At 38.0% G+C, this 22120-nt stretch overlaps 1 protein-coding gene across 30 annotated transcripts in view; it reads left to right on the top strand.

Moving 5' to 3' along the window:
• Window positions 1–22120, top strand: part of dlg1b (discs large MAGUK scaffold protein 1b) — a 76069-nt gene that overhangs the window by 35490 nt on the left and 18459 nt on the right. For 5 of the 30 annotated variants that reach the window (XM_043223020.1, XM_043223035.1, XM_043223033.1 and 2 more), the window contains 9 exons: window positions 223–339; window positions 11377–11475; window positions 11599–11619; window positions 12025–12078; window positions 15480–15530; window positions 17464–17588; window positions 19655–19824; window positions 21096–21232; window positions 21320–21464. In XM_043223020.1, coding sequence (XP_043078955.1) covers window positions 223–339; window positions 11377–11475; window positions 11599–11619; window positions 12025–12078; window positions 15480–15530; window positions 17464–17588; window positions 19655–19824; window positions 21096–21232; window positions 21320–21464 — 919 coding nt within the window. Of the gene's footprint in view, window positions 1–222; window positions 340–1702; window positions 1970–5485; window positions 5727–8436; window positions 8913–11376; window positions 11476–11598; window positions 11620–11669; window positions 11886–12024; window positions 12079–15479; window positions 15531–17463; window positions 17589–19654; window positions 19825–21095; window positions 21233–21319; window positions 21465–22120 lie in introns of those variants that run through there. The other 25 variants (XM_043223056.1, XM_043223093.1, XM_043223102.1 and 22 more) reach the window with 16 other exon arrangements.

Below are 22120 nucleotides of genomic sequence, written 5' to 3'. Positions count from 1 at the left end.
TCAACTCATCATACAACTGTTTTAGTGACTCTCAAGCTTCGTCTTGAGACCTTACCTAATCTAGGGCTTTGAAACATGCAAACTGTGTCAAGGTGAACATTTCACTAGCTCTAGATCCTTACTTCTCATTTGTTCTTTTGTCTGTCTCTCTTTATAATGTAATTGTTGCCGCTTTCAAGTCAAGCTTGTATTGTAATACAGTGAGTTCATGCCCCTCTGTAGGTTGAGTCGCTGGAATGCATCTTCGATGGGCCACCCACTGTAGTGAACGAGGAGAATCCTTCACTTCCTACTACTCCTCTCTCCAACCCGTACCCTCAGAGTCCTGTGACCGTCCAGGTAACAGTCACTCATCTGACTTGGCAAGCATTTTTATGTGCTTCTGACGTAGTACCTGCAGCTTGCCAATTCTGTGTTTGTCATATGGCTGTCAGTCATGTGCAGTCTGGTGTCGGTCATCTCTATGTGATCAGCGTGACTGCTCGATGCAGCTTTTCATCGTTTCATGATGATTTGAACACATTTGATCAGACAGGCTTAATGCTGTCACTAAAGGGTACAGTACAGCTCTTGCATTGTACCTCTCATCGTCCTCCTTGTTGGTATTTATGCAGTATTTCATTTTGATAGGTGCATGAGCCTGCTAGAATCCACACATGTGGGTTCTAGTTAAATAGACTTGGTTTTTTAAATGCAACAGTTGTTTGGCTTCATATATTGCATCGATAGCTTTACTGTTGCATTTGTTGTCTGTTGGTGCATGCCGCCATGCATGGAAGCACATTTGCTTCCACAGCGCATGGACAATGTTATTTCAAGCTTCAGGAACTTGTGCTGAAGATTTTGGTTAAAGCCTGGTTACTGCATGACCTGGTCATTATGTAAGATGAATAGCAAATTCCTAATTTTTGAATGACTTTTCTGGAAGTGGTAGATAAGAATATTGTGATGTTGGTATGAGTTTGAGGTGAGGCTGTGTCCTTCAGTCACTTTCCTCATACAAATCACGAGCCTCGAGCTGCCTCCCATTTCCCATTAGTGACGTAAGAAGACCTGATATATCTCACCATGTTGCAAAGTTGAATGGCTTGATCGCACTTTCAAGGAAGCATCCGGAGAGCACGGCGAATGCGAAGAGGTCAAGGTGCCAGAGCACCAACCAAGGAATTTCCACAGGCACTCGGAAGGATGTTACCCTGCCTCATCTCCAAGGCAACGTGAGGAAAACATTGTCTAATGTTTTATCACAATGTAGCAAATGGACACTGCAGCCGTTTGTCAGAGAGGCACGGCAGTGGAGTAACGTCTGCATCGCAAGCCTCTGGACTAATTTCTTTCAGGCAATCAGAGAGGAGCGCAGTCAGTGCTAGCCAAGTCAAGCACCCAGTCTCACTCTCTCAGCTTCCTGCTGACTCATTTTGAGCTGGAAGAGACGAACGCAGGCACCTGCCGCCGTCTGCACTGAGCACGCATCCCACCACTGCACAGCCGTGATCGCATCAGCTTGCCAGGAACTGCATCAGCCACAGCAGCGAGAGAGAGAGAAAGAGAGAGAGAGAAGGTGAAACGAGTAGCATTACCGAGGGCTGCACAGATTGTAAAACGCTTTATTTCTGCTGCAGTTTGTGTACGTAAGGCAGCCGTTTCTTCTTTTTTTTTTTTTTTTTTTTTTTTTTTTTTTAGACTCTTGCCCTGCTTTCTGCTCTTTGTAGCTACCTGCACCATATGTTTTCGTCGCCGGTACGCACTATGTGCAGATACTGGCTTTGAAATGCCTGCGTAAGAAGAGGTGGAGGGGGGCAGGTCAGAGAGTCGGGAAACGAGTTCTATTTCACCGAAGCGTGAACCCCACACACGCACACTCCAGCCTCAGCCCACAATGCTCAACTCGGTGTGGTATGCTAAAAAGATGGGTCGCCGGATCATGGGTACCCTAAGGAGAACCAAGAGGCGACGTCTGCACTTGTTGGTAGGTCTGGAACTCCGCAACAAGAAAATGCTGTGTGTCAATCACTGCAGTGAATACAGAACTTGCTCTCGGTGAATGATAAATGCTTAAACTTAGTTTTCGATATTGACGTAAGTTACTTGATTTGCTTTGTATAAAACAGTTTATTGTGCATCATTTGCAACTGCATTAATCAATTAACAAGTAAAATGATGGAGTAGACTACATAATCACGCCTAAGAATGAGAAGCTAGGTGCATTAACAAAACAGATGTGCGTCATTTTTTTGTTAGTACGTCATGGAGTCTGAAAGGCACTGATTGACAGACCGTCTCGTAGGGCCACAGAAAAGTCATTTGTTTTGTTGGGTGAAATATGAGCGTTGTGGTGCATTACATTGTGGCAGTCACCTGCGTGAGTGTGTGATGTCTGGCACGTCATTGTGTTTCAATGAGAAAATGTGAAAGCACATATCTCTTCTCTCTGCTGCCTGGCAACCTGCGTGCCTCTGTCATGCAGCAGTGCTTGCAGTGTCTTACACACACACGCGCTGCACAAAATGTGTACGTTTCAGACATGAATGGCAGGAATGCTTCGCCACTGATCCGATCACGGTTGTTGAACACATTGAAACGCTTAAGCTCATTTAACTGGTCAGATTTACTGTTATGGTCTCTAGTTACCAAATTATGCATGTAATTTGTCATCAAAGGCATGTTACATGTTTAAATACCCACATGATAGCTTGAGCCGTACCTATTGCTGGGTTGTCTGAAAGCACCATTTGCTTTTTTGTGTATATATTCCAGTTCTTTTCTATAAGACACACATACTTTGCGATTGGCCTTTTTACATTTTAATCATCTAAATAATGTAACTGCTAAATTATCTGGACAAAAACACTGCAGATAACAAGTCATCGTTCAGGTTTAAGACACAAGTAAATAATGTAACCTTAATGGGGTTTCAAAAAGGATAGTTTAAACATGTTTCATGTAGAAAAAGGGTAATAAACAATCCCAGTATTTGTCTGTTAGGCCTCTATGGAGTAGAGTGCACAGAATTTCTTACAAAAAGGAATATCCACATAATTGGGATGTTTGTTGTTATGGGCTGGTTATTGATATAGATTTCCCTATTTGTTCAGATTTATAAGCTCTCAGTTTGATTTGATTTCATTTATTTAAGATTCATTAGGAATATTTCCATTTTTTTTTAATGTACACTATTCAGGGAAATATAATGTAGGTGTAGCAATTCAAAAGCCACAACTTTATTTACTCAGAAATATTAATAAAAACTATTGCTTTGTTGCCAGCACAATAGTGCTTCAAGTGACACTAGTCCCCTTTTGTGGTCCTTTCCAAAAAAGGCACTTTAAAAAAATGTTATTAGTATATTAGAAATCAATAATATTTTTGTGAATCAATCAACTCTGGTCACATAGCATGTTTTGATTCACTAAAAAGAAGTAGCTCAATCAAATATCAAATATCACATTCCATGTTTGTTTTTGTGTGCAATGTATAAGAAAAGGATGTCAAAAGATCTAGAAGTATATTACTATAGTTAAATAGCAAATGCAATTTTTTAAAATGCAGGAAAAGTCTGCAGATAAAATTCAGCTCAATACTATAAGCAGATAAAATAATATTGTCACATTGCTCTTCAGTATATTTTAGCTCTGCAAGGACCTACGTTAGACAATGCATTCATTTGATTTGAGAACCTTTTAATTATGGATGGAGTTTATGGATGGAGTTTCTCTTTTGATAAAAGACATTTCATGGATCACAGTCGTGGGCAAGGTTGTCATTAGCGGCTGTTCTTTCATGTTTCCTGAACAGAACATGCTTTTATCAGACACTAAATCAAGAGAAAAGGTGGTGACAGGAATAGCCAAGACAACATCTATAGATCCTGACCCTGCTTTCAACTTCTATTGAGAAGCTGACCAGGAGTCTGACCCTGTCAATAGCCAGCCTAATTTGTGTTCCATTGTGTGGCCTATGGAAGATTTGAAAACTGATATCCAATGTTAGCTGCCCATTGTACCTGTAGAAAGACTCAGTCAGTACCTTCGGCATTAGCTGTTTCAGTTGAACCAACTGTTTTTTTTCATATATTATTCTTTTACCCATATGTTAACCAGGACTGTTCCACCCGTTACTACTACTTATGCGGATTTTCTGTACTACTCAGTTCTGCATCGTGCTGGTCTAAATGTCAATTAGCAAGGTGACAGGCTTGGTTCTGAGAGGCAGCTCTAAATTGGTTTTGCTGGCATCTCATTAGACATGCACACAGTGTATTCAGAGGTAATTTGGAATGTATTATTGATGTCCTGCCATATCTCTTGGCAATCTTTTCAAAGGGAGGAGCTTTAGCATTGTTGTTTGGGATGCCATCTTGCCCTCTAGATCAATAGTTAAAGCTAAATCCTGACAAGCCAATGCTTCAGTTTAATTCACAAGTGTTTATGTGCGAAGGGCTTTGTCTGATTACGTGGAGGCATGCACAACTATCACAGTGCTTGAGCCAGCGTGGTGTTGACATGCGAATAATAATGTTTTCGTACCATCCAGTCCCTGCTGTAGGCTCTAGTTCACTAATGAATATGTCAACAGATGAAGCCAAAGAGTGTGTTTACTGTGGCTTCTGGTGCAAGACAGGGGACCGGAGCCTGTACGGGAAATCCTGCTGGCTCTCTTAGATGTGCGAGCAGTTGCCATGGCTTTAAGCTCCCAAGGGAGTGGAGGCAGAGCCTGGTGACAAAATCAGCCAACTCATCCAGCACCTGTGGCTTATCTACGAAACTGTTGTATGGAAGAGGTATCTTCTGAGTTCCACTGTTAAAGGTTGGATACTGCAATCAATCTACAAATGGTAATCTAGACCTGGAGAATACTTCAAAAAAAACATTTCTTGATCTAGTTTTGGATAAAAACTTTTCGTAATATGGGAAAGCATCCTTGGAAAACTGGAGATTGAATGTCATTGGAGAATGAAGCATGTTTTGACCACATTTTTTGACACTTGTTGATTGGGCAGAGTGACATTCCCAGTTGGACTTTGAATAGGCAGCTGTTAATCATCTGATGGCCTTTAAATTTACCATCTTGGAAGCTCTTTGGATTGCACAGATGGAGCAAAGTGGTGCCAAGTCGTAATTTGTCCAGTGTCTGATTGGCTTTTTTTTTTTTTTTTTTTTAATTTCTTCAGCATCTCGAAGCAGCAGCAGTGTAATTTTTTTCTTTCTTGTCTTTACTTCATCCTCTCTGGTGTGTTTGAATTGAAGCAGTGTTGGATGGTTGTTGCTGTTTCGTGGAGTAAGTCTTGGGTGGAATGGAGTATCTAGGGTCATGTCTACGCAGTACACTTGAGGCTATGTCCTGATGAAATCCCCTGATATGTCTGCTACAGGAAGCTACACTCATAATTAAGGAAGTTGTTTGAAAAAGCTCTTAGACTTTGGCTAGATTCGATTTCCTGTCTTTGTCATCAACAAACTCCTGAGAAGTGACTGGCGTGCATCAATAGTGCACTTGCAGTGATGAACTACATCTTCGGTGGAAACACCCTGTACTCCAGGGGAAGTCGAGGCAGCAGCACCAGTTCGGCCCACGGTGGCTCATCTGGACCCAAGCTCAGACAGTGGTCCGTACGTAGTTCCTCTGAGGAGACTGCAAAACAGACGCCATCCCGTTGGCGCCGTGTTTTTGCTACCCTTACCCGACTCAATACCTTCACTGATTGCATCGTATCAAGGAATACTCAGGTAAGTTCTGCAGGCTCACGCAAATGTGCCATGGGACACAGACTTCAAGTGATAATGTTAGCTTTTAATGTGGCCACTTCTCTCTATCAAATAAACTTGCTTGCTACGCATGTGCATTTCAGGGTTTACTGCCAGTCTACGTTTTCAGTAATAGTTGTTACAGTTGAGCTAGCAGTTTTTGTGTTTTGCATAATTTTCAAAATACTTAAATATCAACATATGGTTGTAGTTTCATAGCATGGATTCAAGTCCAAGCTATTCACTTTTGCAAGACTGATGGTTGCAGCGGAGAATGTTAGGTCTCAGATTACAGGCTATATGATTAGTTATCCTAATAATTGTTTTTAATCAGTGAGCTTTACCTTTTACCAGGGATCCTCAAATCTGGACCTAGAGATTCACTTTCCTGCAGAGTTAACCTTAATCAAACATACTAAACATGCTAATCAGCGTCTTCAGGATCATTAGAGAATCACAGATAGGTGAGTTTTATCTGGGTTGGAGCTCTGCAGTGCATTGGACCTCTCCAGGGCAAGATTTGAGGAAGGCTTATACTGTATGATCAGAGCGTATGCTAATATGCACAGGTAATGCCACTACATGTGGTAGCAGAATTTTTTGTCCAACCTCTTGTTCCTTCGTAATTGTAGTTAGCTGAATATCACTTCATATAATAGCAACAGTTCAGCTCAAGGTCAGGGAGATAAATGAACAATTGAATCCCCCTTGAACAGTCTAAAAGAAACAGATAAATCTCTCAACATACCTGAATGTGTAAATATAATTGCATGATTTTCATATAACCAAGTAATTAATTTCAAATAACTTGTCAGTTAAACTTCTTAGGGGTGGAAAATATGACCAGAATCTTAAATATTGTAATTTATATGTTTATTATTTCCTGTGTAAGTGATACACAGCATCAGTAAGTAATAGGATTGCCACAACAACAAATTGTTATAAATTGAACAGGAAATTTTGTAAGCCCTCATACGTTGATATGACATGAACAAATATCTTACCAACATACAACTACAAGTATATCCAGTTTATCTGCACGAATACTGCACACTCGCACAAAACATTAAACACTAGATGTAGCAAATCTCAATAGCTTTTTTTTTTATGTTCACCGAACTATATAACTATATAAATTAGTGATTGTGAGCATCAGTAATTTCTCAATACAACTCTATTTGAAACTATGTATTGTGAACATTTTACAAATAAAATAGTCTTGTGAATCTCACTATAATAGTAGTAGCAATAAGTTCTGAGTAAAAAATGTACAAAAATTTTTTTTTGTTGCATTGTGACAAAAAAATCATTGTATTTCTCCATATAAATAAACCATTAAGTGATAACAGCATGATATTTAATTTTATTTTTATAAAAGTAAAAAAAAAAATCAGACCCAATGGGTTTCATTATCGTATTAACAAACAAACTGTTTCAAAAAAAAAAAGGTTTGATCTTTTAGGCTAAATTGATTAATTGCTTGGTGGTGTTCACCCTAGTGCTGTCATCTGAAGTGATTCCTACAAAATCCCGATCATAGCATAGGGGAATCTGTAAACTTTCTGTACTTTGTATGTTCTGTTTAAAATGTACAGGTGTTAGTAGTATCTGTAAATAGTCCAAGAACATTTTGTTAGTTGTGTGACCAGTAGATGGCACTGGAGCTGCATTGTTTCCTAAGGTGAAATGGTGTGCTGTATAGTTGATGCCAGTCATGACTACATCTTTGCAGTTTTAGATTAACATCTCTTAGCTGCACCTGAGATAACCAGAAGTTGGTTAAAGCGTGGTCTACAGAAAGCCACTGAATTATTGTTATTAATATTACCATCTTACTGTTATTATATTTTTGAAGCATTTAAAGGGTTAAAAACAGCGCTTTTCTAATTATGAATGGAAAGACTGATTCCCTCGTCTTTGCTCTGAAATCTATTGCTTTGTGCTTGGCACTATAATATTGCATTAATAAAGAAATGCATACTCTTTAACCTGCTCATTGTATTCAAGTTCATCCGAGCTGACATACATACTACTCTAAATGCTGAAGCAGTGGTTGTTAACAGCTTGGTGCACTCACACTCATCAATTCAAATCCACTTATAAAATCAGCCTCCAATCCCATCACCCGAGTTGTCATGTCAACGCAGCTATTCTAGGCCATTTATCTATTCATAATATTCCCAAAGGAAAGATCCTTTGCATCTATGTACTATGGTAAGCCATCTGTCACAGAAGTGGTCATATGCCGTATGCATTAGTTTGTGTGGTGCTTTATATGAATTATTTTCGTATAAGTGACCCCGACTGAACAAAAATTAATTTCGAACAACGAAATCTATTCAGCTTAAATTATACACGATATCTAATTCAACTGCGAACTCAAACAGCAACACAGAAAAGATCCTCCTTAAACATCGTGCTGACTCAAGGAATACAGGGAGGTCAAATGTTATTAATTATGTAGGTGAGGAGCTGTTTACTATATGGATTCCCCCACACTAGGTTAGTTGCTCTGTGTGTTGGCGCTGTTTCAGCAGGCTGGCTTTGTATGTGAATCGGAGCCGAGCATTGATTATTCATGCCAGGAAAAAGCCACTCCGCGTCTGATGCCTTTGCCCATTGGTGCTCTCTAATTGGCATGAGAATGCAAGAGATGAAAGGATGGGTGAATGAGAGCGAGCGCAAGAGGATCATCGTGCACACAAACGTGTGAGAGCCCAGGCTGAATTTCTCTCCAATCGTTTGTTGCCAAGGCACTGCACCAAAATACAGCAGCCTTCTCACATCAACCTAAAATTCAACGCCGTCTCCTCACATTTAGCTCACGTGCCGACCATGACGACCTTCTTCTCCGGCCATGAGTACGGATGCCGGAGAGAGGACAGCTGTGAGAGGAGGAATCCCTCTCATGTGCGGGTCAACCTCAGGCAGAACCCACCGTCCACCTCCATCCTCAAGCAATCGCATCTCCAGCAGATGGTGACCCAGGAGGGCTCCATCCACCCTATCTGCTACAACTCCTGCACCCTGCCATTAAACATAGGAAAGACCAGGACTAAGTTTCTCAATTTGCGCGACAGTGTGAAGAAGAGCCCCACTAAGAGCACAGCCAAAGTGAGCGGGCCGGGTGAGAGGTTTTCTCTTTGGCCTTCTGTGTCATTTGATAAGGTAAGTTAGAGCAAAGGAAGGAACAGCTTTGCGTAGATATTTGATCATTGGCTCAGGATGCTTTTCTGCATCTTAATAATGCTATTAAATTGGCTTCCTCCTTTAAGGTTCATGACTGGTGTGCTCTGTCACATTTTTGTTGATCTTAATGATATATCTCTGTCAGTGGTTGTGTGAAAACTGTGGTCTTCCAGTGTATATTTTCGCTCATTAGTGTCTGTCTTTCATTGACAACAATGGAAGTGGTATTTGTCATCAGTTTAATGTCTCAGAGTGTCTCGGTTTTATTACTACATTGCTTTGTTGTTTTCCAGCCCCGCATTCCTTGAATTGTCTTAGCATAGTGGATTGTTCTTTATTATATATTCATCTTTTTTCCTTTTCGAATGTCAGTTATTTTCAGGTCGATACCAAGCTTTTTATCTGCTAATGTGTTGTTTTGTTCCATGTTAAAATCATTTAAAGCAATTAATCCTACAATTAAAGGTCTGTAGAGGGACGTTTAAGTGGGACTCCGGTCAATGCTATTGACAAGCTCTAATTTGACTTTCTGTAGACCGAATGTTTGGGGTATTGCACAACATTTAAAGTGCCATCAGTATTGTTGAAAATCAAGTAAACCCAAGGTATGTGTGTTATTTTGTGCTTATAACAATTTTATGCTTTCTTGCTAAATTAAAAACAGATTTTTTTTCCAGAAAAAACTGTGTGTGCAAAAATAAATAAATAATGTATATGCATATTGGTCAGATTTCAGAGAGAAATAAACTGCTGCTCAAATAATTTTGGTTATAACATTAAGAATGTTTTAAAATATTATGTCTATTATAGATTATTGCAATTATCATATAACTTGTAAAAAAAACATGTAAAAAATGTATTTATGGGCATTATTCCTCTGATTAAATGTTAACATATCCGTATCACTGCTTTCAGATCTGTTCAAAGCGATTCATTGAGTCAGTCCAAGCTGTTTTCTGTGGTAAAATGTCAGTGTATTTTACTGAGAATTAAAACAGACACACATAAATCCTGTATGGCATAGTTCAAGAAGATTTCCTTCTAAATTTTTTTACTTTGGCTGAAAGTATCACCGGTGGTGTGCGAGTTTTACGTCAGAGAAAGCCAAACTCCTTTAAGCCATTCCCCAGGCTGGATGTCAGAGTGTGATGTCTGCCATCTGAGTGTTAGAATGTGTGTTTTCTCACCCATGAATATCATCCTCTGCTTGTCTACTTAACATGCATTCCTCTGGTTCTGTGGGGTTAAGAAACCTCAGTACTCAAGATAGCGTGAGAATTGACCTTGTCTGTGCCACTGTTCCACTCACTATAAATATGTTGAAAGTCTTTAAAACTTCTTCTGCCAAGGCAATAGTTGACCTAAAAAAAATAAATGTATACTAATTCCTGCTATGGAGTTTTTTGTTGTAACTATGAGAATGCAAAGCATGTTTACGTTGTGTTATGACTTGGATTTTGTTTATATCGCTAAAAGACTTGCATCTTCATCTGCTTCTATGTGGCACTAGAAGGTTACATTGCTAAGTACCCGTGGCTCAACATTAAAAGGGATCATGTACAAATGAGTAAAAATTCCTCTGCTTCTGTTTATCTCTGAAATATATCCTTTTATATTTTGCTTTTATTTACATAATCATCAGTCAACACACTATCCTAGAACACATCAATGATGGTCAATGGCATCTCAGCTAAACTTGCATTGCACATGAAAACATTTTGTGTCAAGCCAGCTTGAGCTTCCTCTTGCCTTATTTTGTGTGCTTTATGTATACGTGTTGGTCTACGTTCATGAATCTAAATGAAATCTATTCATCATATAAAGTAACCGTGTGTGTTCGGTCGACTTTAACTGGGATAAAATTGGTATTGCTATCCCAATGTCTATGAAATTTCTGAAGTGTGAAATTTTTGGTTCGAATGGATAGATGGATAGGTGAACTGTCCATTTTCTTGTAAAAAAATATAGCTATAAAGCACTAGAGTGACTTTGCATGTCAGGAGCGATTGTGGTGCTGCTCACTAACACTGCAGACAAAGTAGTTTTTAGAGACCAATGTAGCTTTCACAAAGACAGCCATGGAAAAATACTCACAGTAACATAAATGATATACTGTGTAAGTTGCATTTCACAGTCTAGCCTCAGATGTATGCGGCCTTTGTTTTTATAACCGTGTGCCATGTGCAGCTATGTGGATTATGGTCTCATTATCATTCACATGCTCATTTCTATTCTCTCCTTCCATTCTCCATTAATCACAAACGGAGCGTCTTGCAGCTCCCCGTTGTGACCCTTTTCCCCCTCCTCGGATGTTGCTCACACACTCATACAGACACCCACTTGCACCCACCCCACATGGTGATTCCAATGCAGTGCTGTGCAATGTTATGCTGTTGTGTATGTATATGTGACCTGACCTCTCCCCTTCCATGCTATTGTTCAGCAGACAGATGCTGTCCCACCCTCCACTCTCATAATCCCTGTGATCCCAATCTCCACTGTCCCTGCGGAGCCCGCTGTCATCTCTTCATCAACGTCACAGGTCTTTTTTTTTCTTTCTCTATGTTTCCTCTACACCCCCTCCCTCCCTTATTTTTTTGCTCTCTTCCTGTTGGTCATTTTTTCTTGATCCCTGCCATTCCACTGCTCGTTGATGGGCCTGAAGGATTATCAGCCCCAGAGTCGGGTAAAGTAGCACGGCGCCCCTTGACTAATAGCATCTGCGTGTCAACCAGCCGGAGGAAGTGGAAAGCCCCACAGAAAGACAGACAGAGAGATTGAGCAAGCGAGAGAGAGTGGATTTAATTTTAGGCTACTTTTGGCTCGTAATAGCATTCATGCTTCAGCATTGCATGTTCTGCGGTTTAAAATGCCATGTATGTACGTATGCTGGCAGCGCTGTGTTAATCTGGTGTGAGTGCCAGTGGAGGTATATTTAACGTCATGTGGAGAGTAAGTGAACATACCTTTGCTGTATAGAATGATGCTTAACATGGCTTTTTCTAGTTGCCTTTACTGCTAAATGCAACGAATGGATGGAATGGGAAATTTCCTGAAAGCTGTGCCTTAACTGTACCGTTTTCTCTTGCAGGCAAATCCTCCCCCTGTCGTGGTAAATACAGAGAGCTTGGATTCAGCTCCATATGTAAGTGTTCTTTTCACTTGTTTATACTTAGTTTTTTACATTTTTGAATTTGTAATTTCATGCAACATAGTTCTGTCAGTTTAATTTTATAGTTGTTACTGTCAAGTTACTTTAGGTGATGCCAACCTAAAAAATGTGCAATTGGGTGAAATTTGCTTTGTTCAATATTTTAAATGCCATTTTTGCAAATTTACTACACATTAATCAAGAAAAACATACATAGGTGGCACTTTATATCTTAGAAAATGGATTGAGAAAAGTAGGCATTATATGCCAGAAAACTAATGTTACAGTTACTAATATGTAGGGGTAATATAAGGGTAAATAAGATACAAAGTTGTCCCATTAAGGGCACAATGTATCTATTATGTTATTGAATTATATTATCCAAAAGCCTATGAGGCGTAAGTGACTTGAGAAGAAAGCCTCTTCAGGGTCTATTTCATTTTGTTAAAGACTATGAAGTGAAAAATTTGATAATATTTACTGGTATCTTTAAGGATGGAAATTATTGTAAATCAGTATTTTAAATACGTGTTGACAAGATTCAATCATGTTATTAAGTGCACTGCTTGTACCAGTATACTTCTCAACCTCATGTTAGCGTAGAGTCTGGTATAATTTGTGAGGCCCATTAGTCAAGGGAGGTGTCCATTCAGCACTGTAGTGTAATGACATGTCTTGGGTTTGTTTTCCACTTCATTTCCCTCGAGTCTGCCTGTGGTGTAGTGAGGTCAGTAGTCTTGATTGTGCCACTCAGGAGCACTACGTCGGTTTTTCTTATCAAGTACCACACATTCAACCTTCACTTCAGCCTTTGTGCTGTATCAGCAGTGCTGCAGGTTCTGGGTAGCATACGGGACTCTCCGCAGTTTTGTCTTATGTGATTAGGGGCTGTAATTGACTCGTGTGGAAATTATGTACTGAAGGCAAGCAGGGTGAGAATAATGTTTTTACTTTGGCTTGTTTAGGAGAAACTACATTATGTGGACAGATTTGCTGTTTTTCAGTTAAGATGAGAATTAAAATAGTTTATTGAATTTGTCGTAATAATGTGTTGAATATTTGAAGATTTATTAGTTATAAAATGCAATCTACGCATCTAGTGAAATACGTGAATGGCAAATTGAAAGTAAAATATTAGCTATCGTTCAAAAGTTTGTATATAATATATATATATTTTTCAGTAATATTTGTTATTTCAATATATTTAATAATACAATTAATTGTGATGGCAAGGCTGATTTCCAAGCAGCCATAGCTCTGTTTGTCAGTGTTACACGATCCTTTAGAAATAATTTAAAAAAATGTTCATTTAGTGCTCAGTATTTTCTATGTAATATGCTATATACACGTTAACTCAAAATGTGTACATTTTGTGATCGATTAAGCCTGTCAAATATACTATGTACTAAATATGCTCAATAAAAATATACAATCTACAAAACTACTAATAATAAATTAGTAGAAATCACTGAGTGGAGTCCTATGTCCTTGCTCATTAGATCAATGTTCAGGACTGGCAGTGCGGCCCAGTCCATGGAGACCAAACCAGACACAGCCAGCTACAGTGCTAATGAATTCGTAGGCCCAATCCCTCTATGCATTACATAATCAAAGCCGAGCTATTCTGGAAAATTGCTTTGACTGCAGTCACATATTACACCATCATGACACTGCAGTTTAAGGGTCATCTTTGTCTTTTTTTTTTTTTTTGTTTAGTGTCATAAGGTTAAAATTTAAAGGAGAATCTTAGAAGAGTACTGAAAATTTGGCTCTAAAAATTAAAATCAACAGCAGTTTGTGTTCATTTATTTATAGTTATTTAAGCTTACCTCAAAGCACATGAAAACTCACAGCCTGCATCCCATTGAGCATACTATCTGCCCTAAATATTATTGAAACTGAGTAATATCAAATACCACTTAAGTTTTAACTGTATTTTCTTGTGTTTCTTTGTAAGGGTCTTAACTGCGCATCATCAGCATTTCGAGGCAGTTTAAAAACCAGTTTGTACAACCATAATGTAAACTTTAAACATTTGTCACATTATCACAGTTTATTCATTATAGTTTAGAAAAATGTAATATAATATGGCAAGAACTCATATTTATACTGTTGTCAGAACAAATTCATCTTGATAATGCCATGCTTCTGTTAGACTGTCTCACAAATGAATTAGGTTAAGTAGCTGTCATCTGTTAAATATGAGTATACAATTAGATAATACAAATTTAGATGATAAAACCGATGATCAAGCAGTGCTTAATTTAGATTTTTGGTGAACTATTCACTAAGCCACTTTGGATAAAAGCGTCTGCTACAAGAAAACAAATACATGTTAATTATATATACAGTATATATAATTGTGCATATTTATTTTAGTTTACTTGCCAGTTTATATATATTTCAAAACAAATACATATTTGTCATGTTAAACAGAACTTTATGGACTAAATTACAGACTAGTTAATATGTTGTTGGTCATTAAGATTTACTGTACAAACAAAATATGATAATTGTACTACAACTAATAACATTCTAAAATGCGCAAAGGTGTGATGAGCTGCTGGCTGATTATACATATTTCTGGAAATGAGCTCATTCTCCAACTCCCCCAAAGTTAATAAGTTGAGTTTTATCATTTTGGAATCTATTCGGCCAATCTCCAGATCAGGCGATAGCACTTTTAGCATAGCTTTGTGTAGATCATTTGAATCCATTTAGATCAGTAGCAATGCATTCAAAAATGTCGGAATAGGAAGATAGTTCCTAATCATATCGACCCAGAAAATCTACAACTTTTCATTTTCTGTAGGTCTTAGTACACAATATATCTACAGAAGTGTTAAGTTTTGAATAGGAAAAATATCAAAACTCTTTGGTCATTTTTGAACATGATGCTACTGGTCTAATTGGATGCAATGATTTATGCTAAGCTATGCAAAAAGTGCTATCGCCAGACCCAGGGATCGGCTGAATACATTCCAAAATGGTAAAACTCAGCTTATTTACTGGGAGTTGGAGAATGAGCCTTTAAGGAGTATTAACCACTTTCTGATTTGCTGAAATCAAAATGTGACAATAATAAGTGGGTACCAGCCAATGAATGCGTCATTTGCCTATTATTCTTGCCCATTATGGAAGGAAGTTGTTTGTTTCGTTCTTGTTCTTAAATGGTTAGACTTCACAAACGAGCTGTCATTCTAACAGAGAAAAGGGCCTATACAGTTTAGTTGGTCTGTTGCGTTTATGTTTTACCTGAGTGGACACCGTATCTCATTGCTTTTCTTTATACCTAACACAGAAAAGTCTACGGCACTCATTAATTTGTCTGTTAAAGATAATAAATTGAGTATTGAAATATGTTAATAGTCACTGACATGTTGTTTTGTTCACAGGTTAATGGTACCGAGGCTGACTTTGAGTATGAGGAGATTACACTGGAAAGGGTAAGTGGAATGACTCGTGCTGCTGTTCTGTTCTTTTTTTTGTTGTTGTTCTCTGAGAAATACTGTAGTTTCTATAGTCCACTAAGACATAGTACTTATGACAGGATCATTTGCAGGCAAGTCTGGAGACAGATACAGCACTATACATTTTACTGACAAAATGTGATGTTTTTCCTAGTGAAAAGTGAAAAGATTTCATCGAGCTCAAATGAATGGCCTGAAGTTAACTTCCGTTCTGTGTATATAGGTGATGTGTCAACTGAAGTTAAATTTTCTGAAGGCTCAATTTGTTGTGCTCTGGGATGCAGTGTTTCCCCGTGTACGTTTCCCACAATATCAAAACTTACCTCCACATATAACGTTATATTTTCCAAAATGCTTTGACTTTTTTGAATAAACATAAGCACTGCACTTTTCAAAATCAGAGTGCAGTGCGGGTATTTTAATCACTGTATAAATTTTTAATTGTCATTTTAATTTCATTTTGCCTTTAATGCCTGATAAAGCAGTGCTTGTGATCACAATTCTGCTTCGTGTACAGCCGTCACCGGGAAAATCTCCTGCTGGCAGAGATTGAATTTCCTTTTTTTTAATAAGACTGTTTGATTTACTCTTTTAGGTGGGAACTCTAGCGGGGTTATTGATTTTTCGTAGACATCTACTGGAAGTTAGATTTGGGCCACAAAAAGTTTATGGTTTAAACGACAACTACAAGTCAGCATGAATTTAATATAATATTACAAAGTCAGACAGATTTATTTCTTTAAGGGGGTCACAAAATGTAGAATATAAATTTGATTTAGTATTGACTAACTACAATTTTCTTTGCTTACAGTGCAATAATATATTGTAGTAATATACTATAGATTAGAGCTCTGCAGTGTGCACAGAGTCTGTTATTTTCCCTTCGAACAACTTGTGTATAACACTGACCCATTGCTAAAATACAAACAGCCACACAGCCAAATCTTTAAATAGTCCTCTGCAGCAACTCCATTTACCAGCTCAAAGGCTGTCAATTAAAATGCAGCACATCAGAGCCGTCAGCGCTGGAGAAATCATGAGAAACAGTCTTCTGCCTAACCAACTCACTTTATCTTTACAGACTTACCAGACAAAGAGCACCATCTTGCCTTCCACAGTCAAGTCTTAATCCCTGACTCTGCCTAAGGCCCCACCTCCCTTCTCATCAGCTTTTTTGTGACCCAGTTCAGCACTGCTCTGTAGTGCACATTTATTAACTCTGCATAAATAAACAATGCTCCTCCACAAGCTGTTGTGAGCCCAGCGTAAAGCCTTCTTCGTATTCGCAATAATGTAACAACTCATTGCAATCAACAACTGAAGACTAAATGTGTTTTTTAGTCTGTGCATCATTTCTTTATGCTCTTTGTCTCTTTTGTTGGCTTACAGTAATTAATGTGTTGCTTGAAATTCACTTTATTAGAGCATTCATCTAAACGTGTTTTAATTAGCACTCTAAAATATAGTCAAATAATTACAGTTGTATTAGTACCATTACAAATGCTGCTAGGTGCATTGTTAGTGACAGTGGGTTGACTTTAACTGTTGTTGTATATCTAGGTTTACAACAACTAATCAGTAAAACCAATGCAAATCGATATGAAGCTAGCTGACAGAGCAAAACAAGCACTGGCGCTCTATTTTGTAGCATTTATTTTTGTAGCATACATTATTGCCTTGACAAATAGAGTATGATATTTTGTAATGCATAAACATCTAATGTTTGAAATTGTGAATTTAAAAGTATAAAAGAATAAAAGACACTGCTTTTTGGCTTATCAAATTGCCAGTTGAATTTAAACCTGCTTTATCCTCCAATACTCATTGGCTAAAGCGTAGTTGTATTGTGTAAATTGATGTGCTTTTTGACTGTAACCCTGATTAAGCTTTTCTTTCACCTGCTGTTTAGGGGAATTCAGGCCTGGGCTTCAGTATTGCCGGTGGCACAGATAACCCTCACATTGGTGAAGACCCCAGCATTTTCATCACCAAAGTCATTCCAGGAGGTGCTGCTGCTCAGGATGGGAGATTGCGGTAATTCTAGTTTCCCATCTTTTTCCTGCTTTCTTCTTGTTGCTTTTCATACTCTAAATATCATGATAATGTTATGATATCTAATGCAATGCCATTCAATCTACATGAGGACATCCTTTTTTTCCAATGTACATTTTAAATCAGTTTGAGATTTATACACACACACACACACACACACACACCCATATATGTATCAATATGAGATTGTATTGTGTTGACCATTTAGCATAGTAATAGATTTCCTCCTCGTGCTTTGTTGTTTGTGTTAGAATGGATTTGTCCTGTTTTGAATTGGTGTTACTAAGTGATAGAGCCCTCCAGTGTCTCAGTGCTGTCAGAGGCTCATTAAAGCAGTACTACTGAGGCCCTGACAGCATCACACTGACAGCTCTACACACACACACACACACACACCCAGAGAGAGAACAAAAGAGCCCTATCAATGGCTGTTTGCATTATTTGTGAATTAAATTGTGTGTGAGAGAGAGTTAATGATTGTATGACATCAAGACATACAGACCATAAGATATATAATTGTGGAACTTTAGTTTGTTTCACTTGGCTTGATGACTTCATTCTTAGTGAGATCTGTTATTGACACATGAATTGTAGCCTAGGTCAAACCTCTGTTCTGTGAAGCTGTGAAGATGCTGTGTTGAGGCCAGTTTTGCAATGTCAGGCTGGTCTGGGTGCTCAAATAGCAATGTTTTGACAACATTACAAGCCACAGTACATGCAATTACTTGCACATTTTTAAACCAGTTATGCCTAATAAGATGAAAAAATGCGTTCATTTAACGGAAAAAAGGTCATAAATGGCTTTACAGGTTAGGTAAACAAATGATGAATGTTTTTTCCAATTTATATATGTAGCACTTTTGTCCAGAGTTTTTTTTCTTTTTCCTGACTGCATGGCTTTTCTGAGGTAAACAAATTGTTACACGACTGTAAAGGAATCGGTTCAATTTAGCTTAAATTTATTTTTAAATTTAAACTTGTAAGCACAAAACACTACTTTTTTCAATACGAGCCAGACTTTATTAGACAAATCTAAAAATGTTATATAGTGCAATTAGGACATTTAAGTAATTTTTAGAAGAAGCCCAGAATAACAAAAAACGTGACAAAGGCATACTTGAACAAACAGAAACAAATGAACACACGGAATTGTTCATGTCATTAGGTTTTAAACTTGGCTGTTAGACTCATCTCTAATGGTGTTAGCTTGGGGGCTATGCTTCTCTTTCCAATACATAAATCAACATGTTATCTTAGTCACAAGGTCCAAATTTTCCCACTCTTAGAGAGTGAAATTTAGAAGAATGTAACACATCTTACCAGGAATTGATTGAAATAGAAATATTTTAAGCACAAATGATCAAATACACACACACAAAACTTAAATATAAATCTATAAAGTATTCAATAGCTATTCAAAAGGACTTAAACAATAAGTGATTAAAACATAACCAATGTATCGCACGTCAAATGTGTGGGTTGCATTATGATATATGGTTATTTATCATAATTTTAGGATCATTTGATGCATTCATATATGTAGTGCTGAGGAATTCAGTTCTGTGAGGAAGAGGTCATCCATAATATTATCCATTCATATGATATTGCTGTAAATAGTAGTAAAAAAGAAGAGTTCAACAGTTAATGAGCCTGCAGCCCTTTTGCTTGAACATTGAGGATTATGTAACTTATCCTATTCTGTCTTTCTATTTGTAATGGCAACCAAAAATATTTGCCTAAAACAGAATTTTTGTTTGCTATAATTTTAGTGCATTACTAGTATTAAGCTCATTCCTAGTATTAAGTTACATCATATCTAGAATGTGCTGATTATGGACAATTTTACCTTTTGTTTTTTTGTTAGTTGTTTTCAAAATACAACACAGAAGGCAACTTTTTGTTGTACAGTGTAACAAAGATGTAACACTGTCAGTGTCAAATTCATGATTCTTGAATGGCACGCACACTGTGCAGTCATAATAAGATCAATATGTCCGCACACTTCACTGTTGCTTGTGCATTTTTGACCTGTGCTTTACTCTACACAGGGTGAATGACGTGATTCTGCGAGTGAATGAGGTTGATGTGCGGGATGTGACTCACAGTAAGGCTGTGGAGGCTTTGAAGGAAGCAGGGTCGCTGGTCAGACTTTATGTCAGGAGGAGAAAGTCTGCAACAGAGAAAGTCATGGAGATCAAGCTCATCAAAGGACCCAAAGGTAAAGTAACACCAGCCAAGTTTTTCACCAAGAGTTTTCATTAATGCTGCTTTTGACCCTTTGACAACCTGTGTAACTGTGATTTTTAAAAGTCATACTAACTTTTTAAGTGTTAGGTTAGTTTGAATGTAAACATTTACCATTGTATAACAAGTACTTACAGAAAAAGTGTGAGTAGGGCTGCACAATATATCGAAATTAAAGTGTCGCAATTGTGCATATGCCGCAGTGGTTTGTGACAAGTGAGTGATTTAATGCTTTGGAAAGTTATATACGGTCAAAATTTTAAGTGAATGTGGATTATATAGCATCTGGTATGCAGATGTTATTTGGGATGTATGTTCACGATAGTGTGCACAAGCTCTGATGCAAGACAATCAACAAGCCACAATGCTTTTATTGCAAGCTAATCTAATAAGATGAGGCAGCCCAAGGCACCCACAGCTGCTGCCAAAGCACCATCTCAAAGATATGGCAGTATTTTGGTTTTAAAAGAGATGACCACATCCAGACTGAAGAAGTTATGCAGAAGTTATATGTAAAACATGTACAATTACAACACAAAAACAACAACACAAAGTGAAAACACTACAAATCTTTAGTCACCTCAAAGGAAAGCACAACAATTTGCAGCTGTGCTCTGCAGAAAACCTTCACAATTGGCTTGACTAGGCTTTGTGTATAATGTTTTTTAATTGTGGCTCTTGTGCTATTAAAAATTATGAATAGCATGGTTGAAGAACAGTTTCAGTTTCACCCAAACAAATGTGACATTTTTAACCTCTAATCGTTTTCTGCATTACACTGAGAAAACAAGAATGCAATTCATTTCTTGAGATTAATATCTGATTGGCTTTAAAGTATATGATTGCGCTATATCTGGAGACCATATATATATGTATATGTATATACATATATATGCCCAAAAAGTGCAACAGGGCTATTTTAAGGCCAGCATTTCCACAACACTTGCAAAGACCTAAGCTGCTGTTGCCATGGATACATTCCTCTTTTGCCTTTACACAACAATTTGCAGTTATCAGTTTATCTCCTCCTTTTTTGTATATTAAATTCAATTCAAAAGATTACAGCATTTAAAGTTGCTGTTGTGTGTTCATTATGGCAGATATTGTTGATTATTTAGCTGCTGATAATTTTTCTTATGATGTCTAGTTTTTTGCATGTTAGTATGTTTTAGGAGATGCTGCTCAAAGTTTTGCTGTCACCATCAAATAATGTTTTGTATTTTTCTGTATCTTGGTTTTTGCCAGGTCTGGGTTTCAGTATAGCAGGGGGTGTTGGGAATCAGCACATCCCAGGGGACAATAGCATCTACGTCACTAAGATTATTGAAGGTGGAGCTGCACACAAAGATGGGAGGCTGCAAATAGGAGACAAACTTCTCGCTGTAAGAAAGCAGTCTATTGCCTATTATTGATGACTGCGCACTTGTTAAATAGATTAATGTCTCTGTGTGTTTTCGTGTGTGTCATAGGTGAATAGCTCCTGCCTGGAGGAAGTTACCCATGAGCATGCCGTGACTGCCTTGAAAAACACCCCAGACGTGGTCTACTTGAAAGTGGCTAAACCCAATAGTGTCTTCATGAATGACAGTTTTGCCCCTCCTGACATCACCAACTGTGAGTTCCATATTGGGTAGAAGTATGGGGGGTAAGATAAAGTGTCTTTCTTGTAAAGACCGTTACATGGTGTGTGAAGGCCATGCCGGCAGTGGTCATATTGATCTGTGCTCTGTTCGTAGCCCTGCCAGCAGGAGCGTTAATAGGCCACAGAGGAGAGGACTAAACTACTATCGATTGCTCTTGTCTGAATGTGCCGCCCTCGCAGCCATTAAAGCTTACGTTGTGCTGGAGAGGGGAAGGCGCTGCTGCACAAATGCTCCTGTTTTTAAGACAGCCAAAGGGGATGTGTTTCTCAGGGGGCATTTACATAGAATGCATACTTGTGAATAGCTTACCAGTGGTTCTCAACTTAAATCTTCTCAGTATGGTTTTAGAAATAAGGCTGAATTTTTGGGAAGCTTTATTTATTTTTAATTCCAGAGATAAGGGCATCCCAATGCAGCTCCATGTCCCAATTGCTGATTTAAAAAAAATTGAATGGATAAAAATCAACTGCGGGTCACTTTGTATACAACTGTGTATTTAAAAGGGAATGAACAAATAATTTGGAAGCTAGTATGTAGCTTGTTTCACTCTATAAAAAAACAGTTGCATATAACATGTCTGAGAGCTTAAATTAAATTAAAATGGTCACATTATGGCACATTAACTTG

Source organism: Puntigrus tetrazona, chromosome 2 (assembly GCF_018831695.1).
Source record: "Puntigrus tetrazona isolate hp1 chromosome 2, ASM1883169v1, whole genome shotgun sequence".
NCBI classification, from domain to species: Eukaryota; Metazoa; Chordata; class Actinopteri; order Cypriniformes; family Cyprinidae; genus Puntigrus; species Puntigrus tetrazona.
Note: the sequence above shows the minus strand (reverse complement) of the source record. Positions and strands in the feature narration are given on the sequence as shown.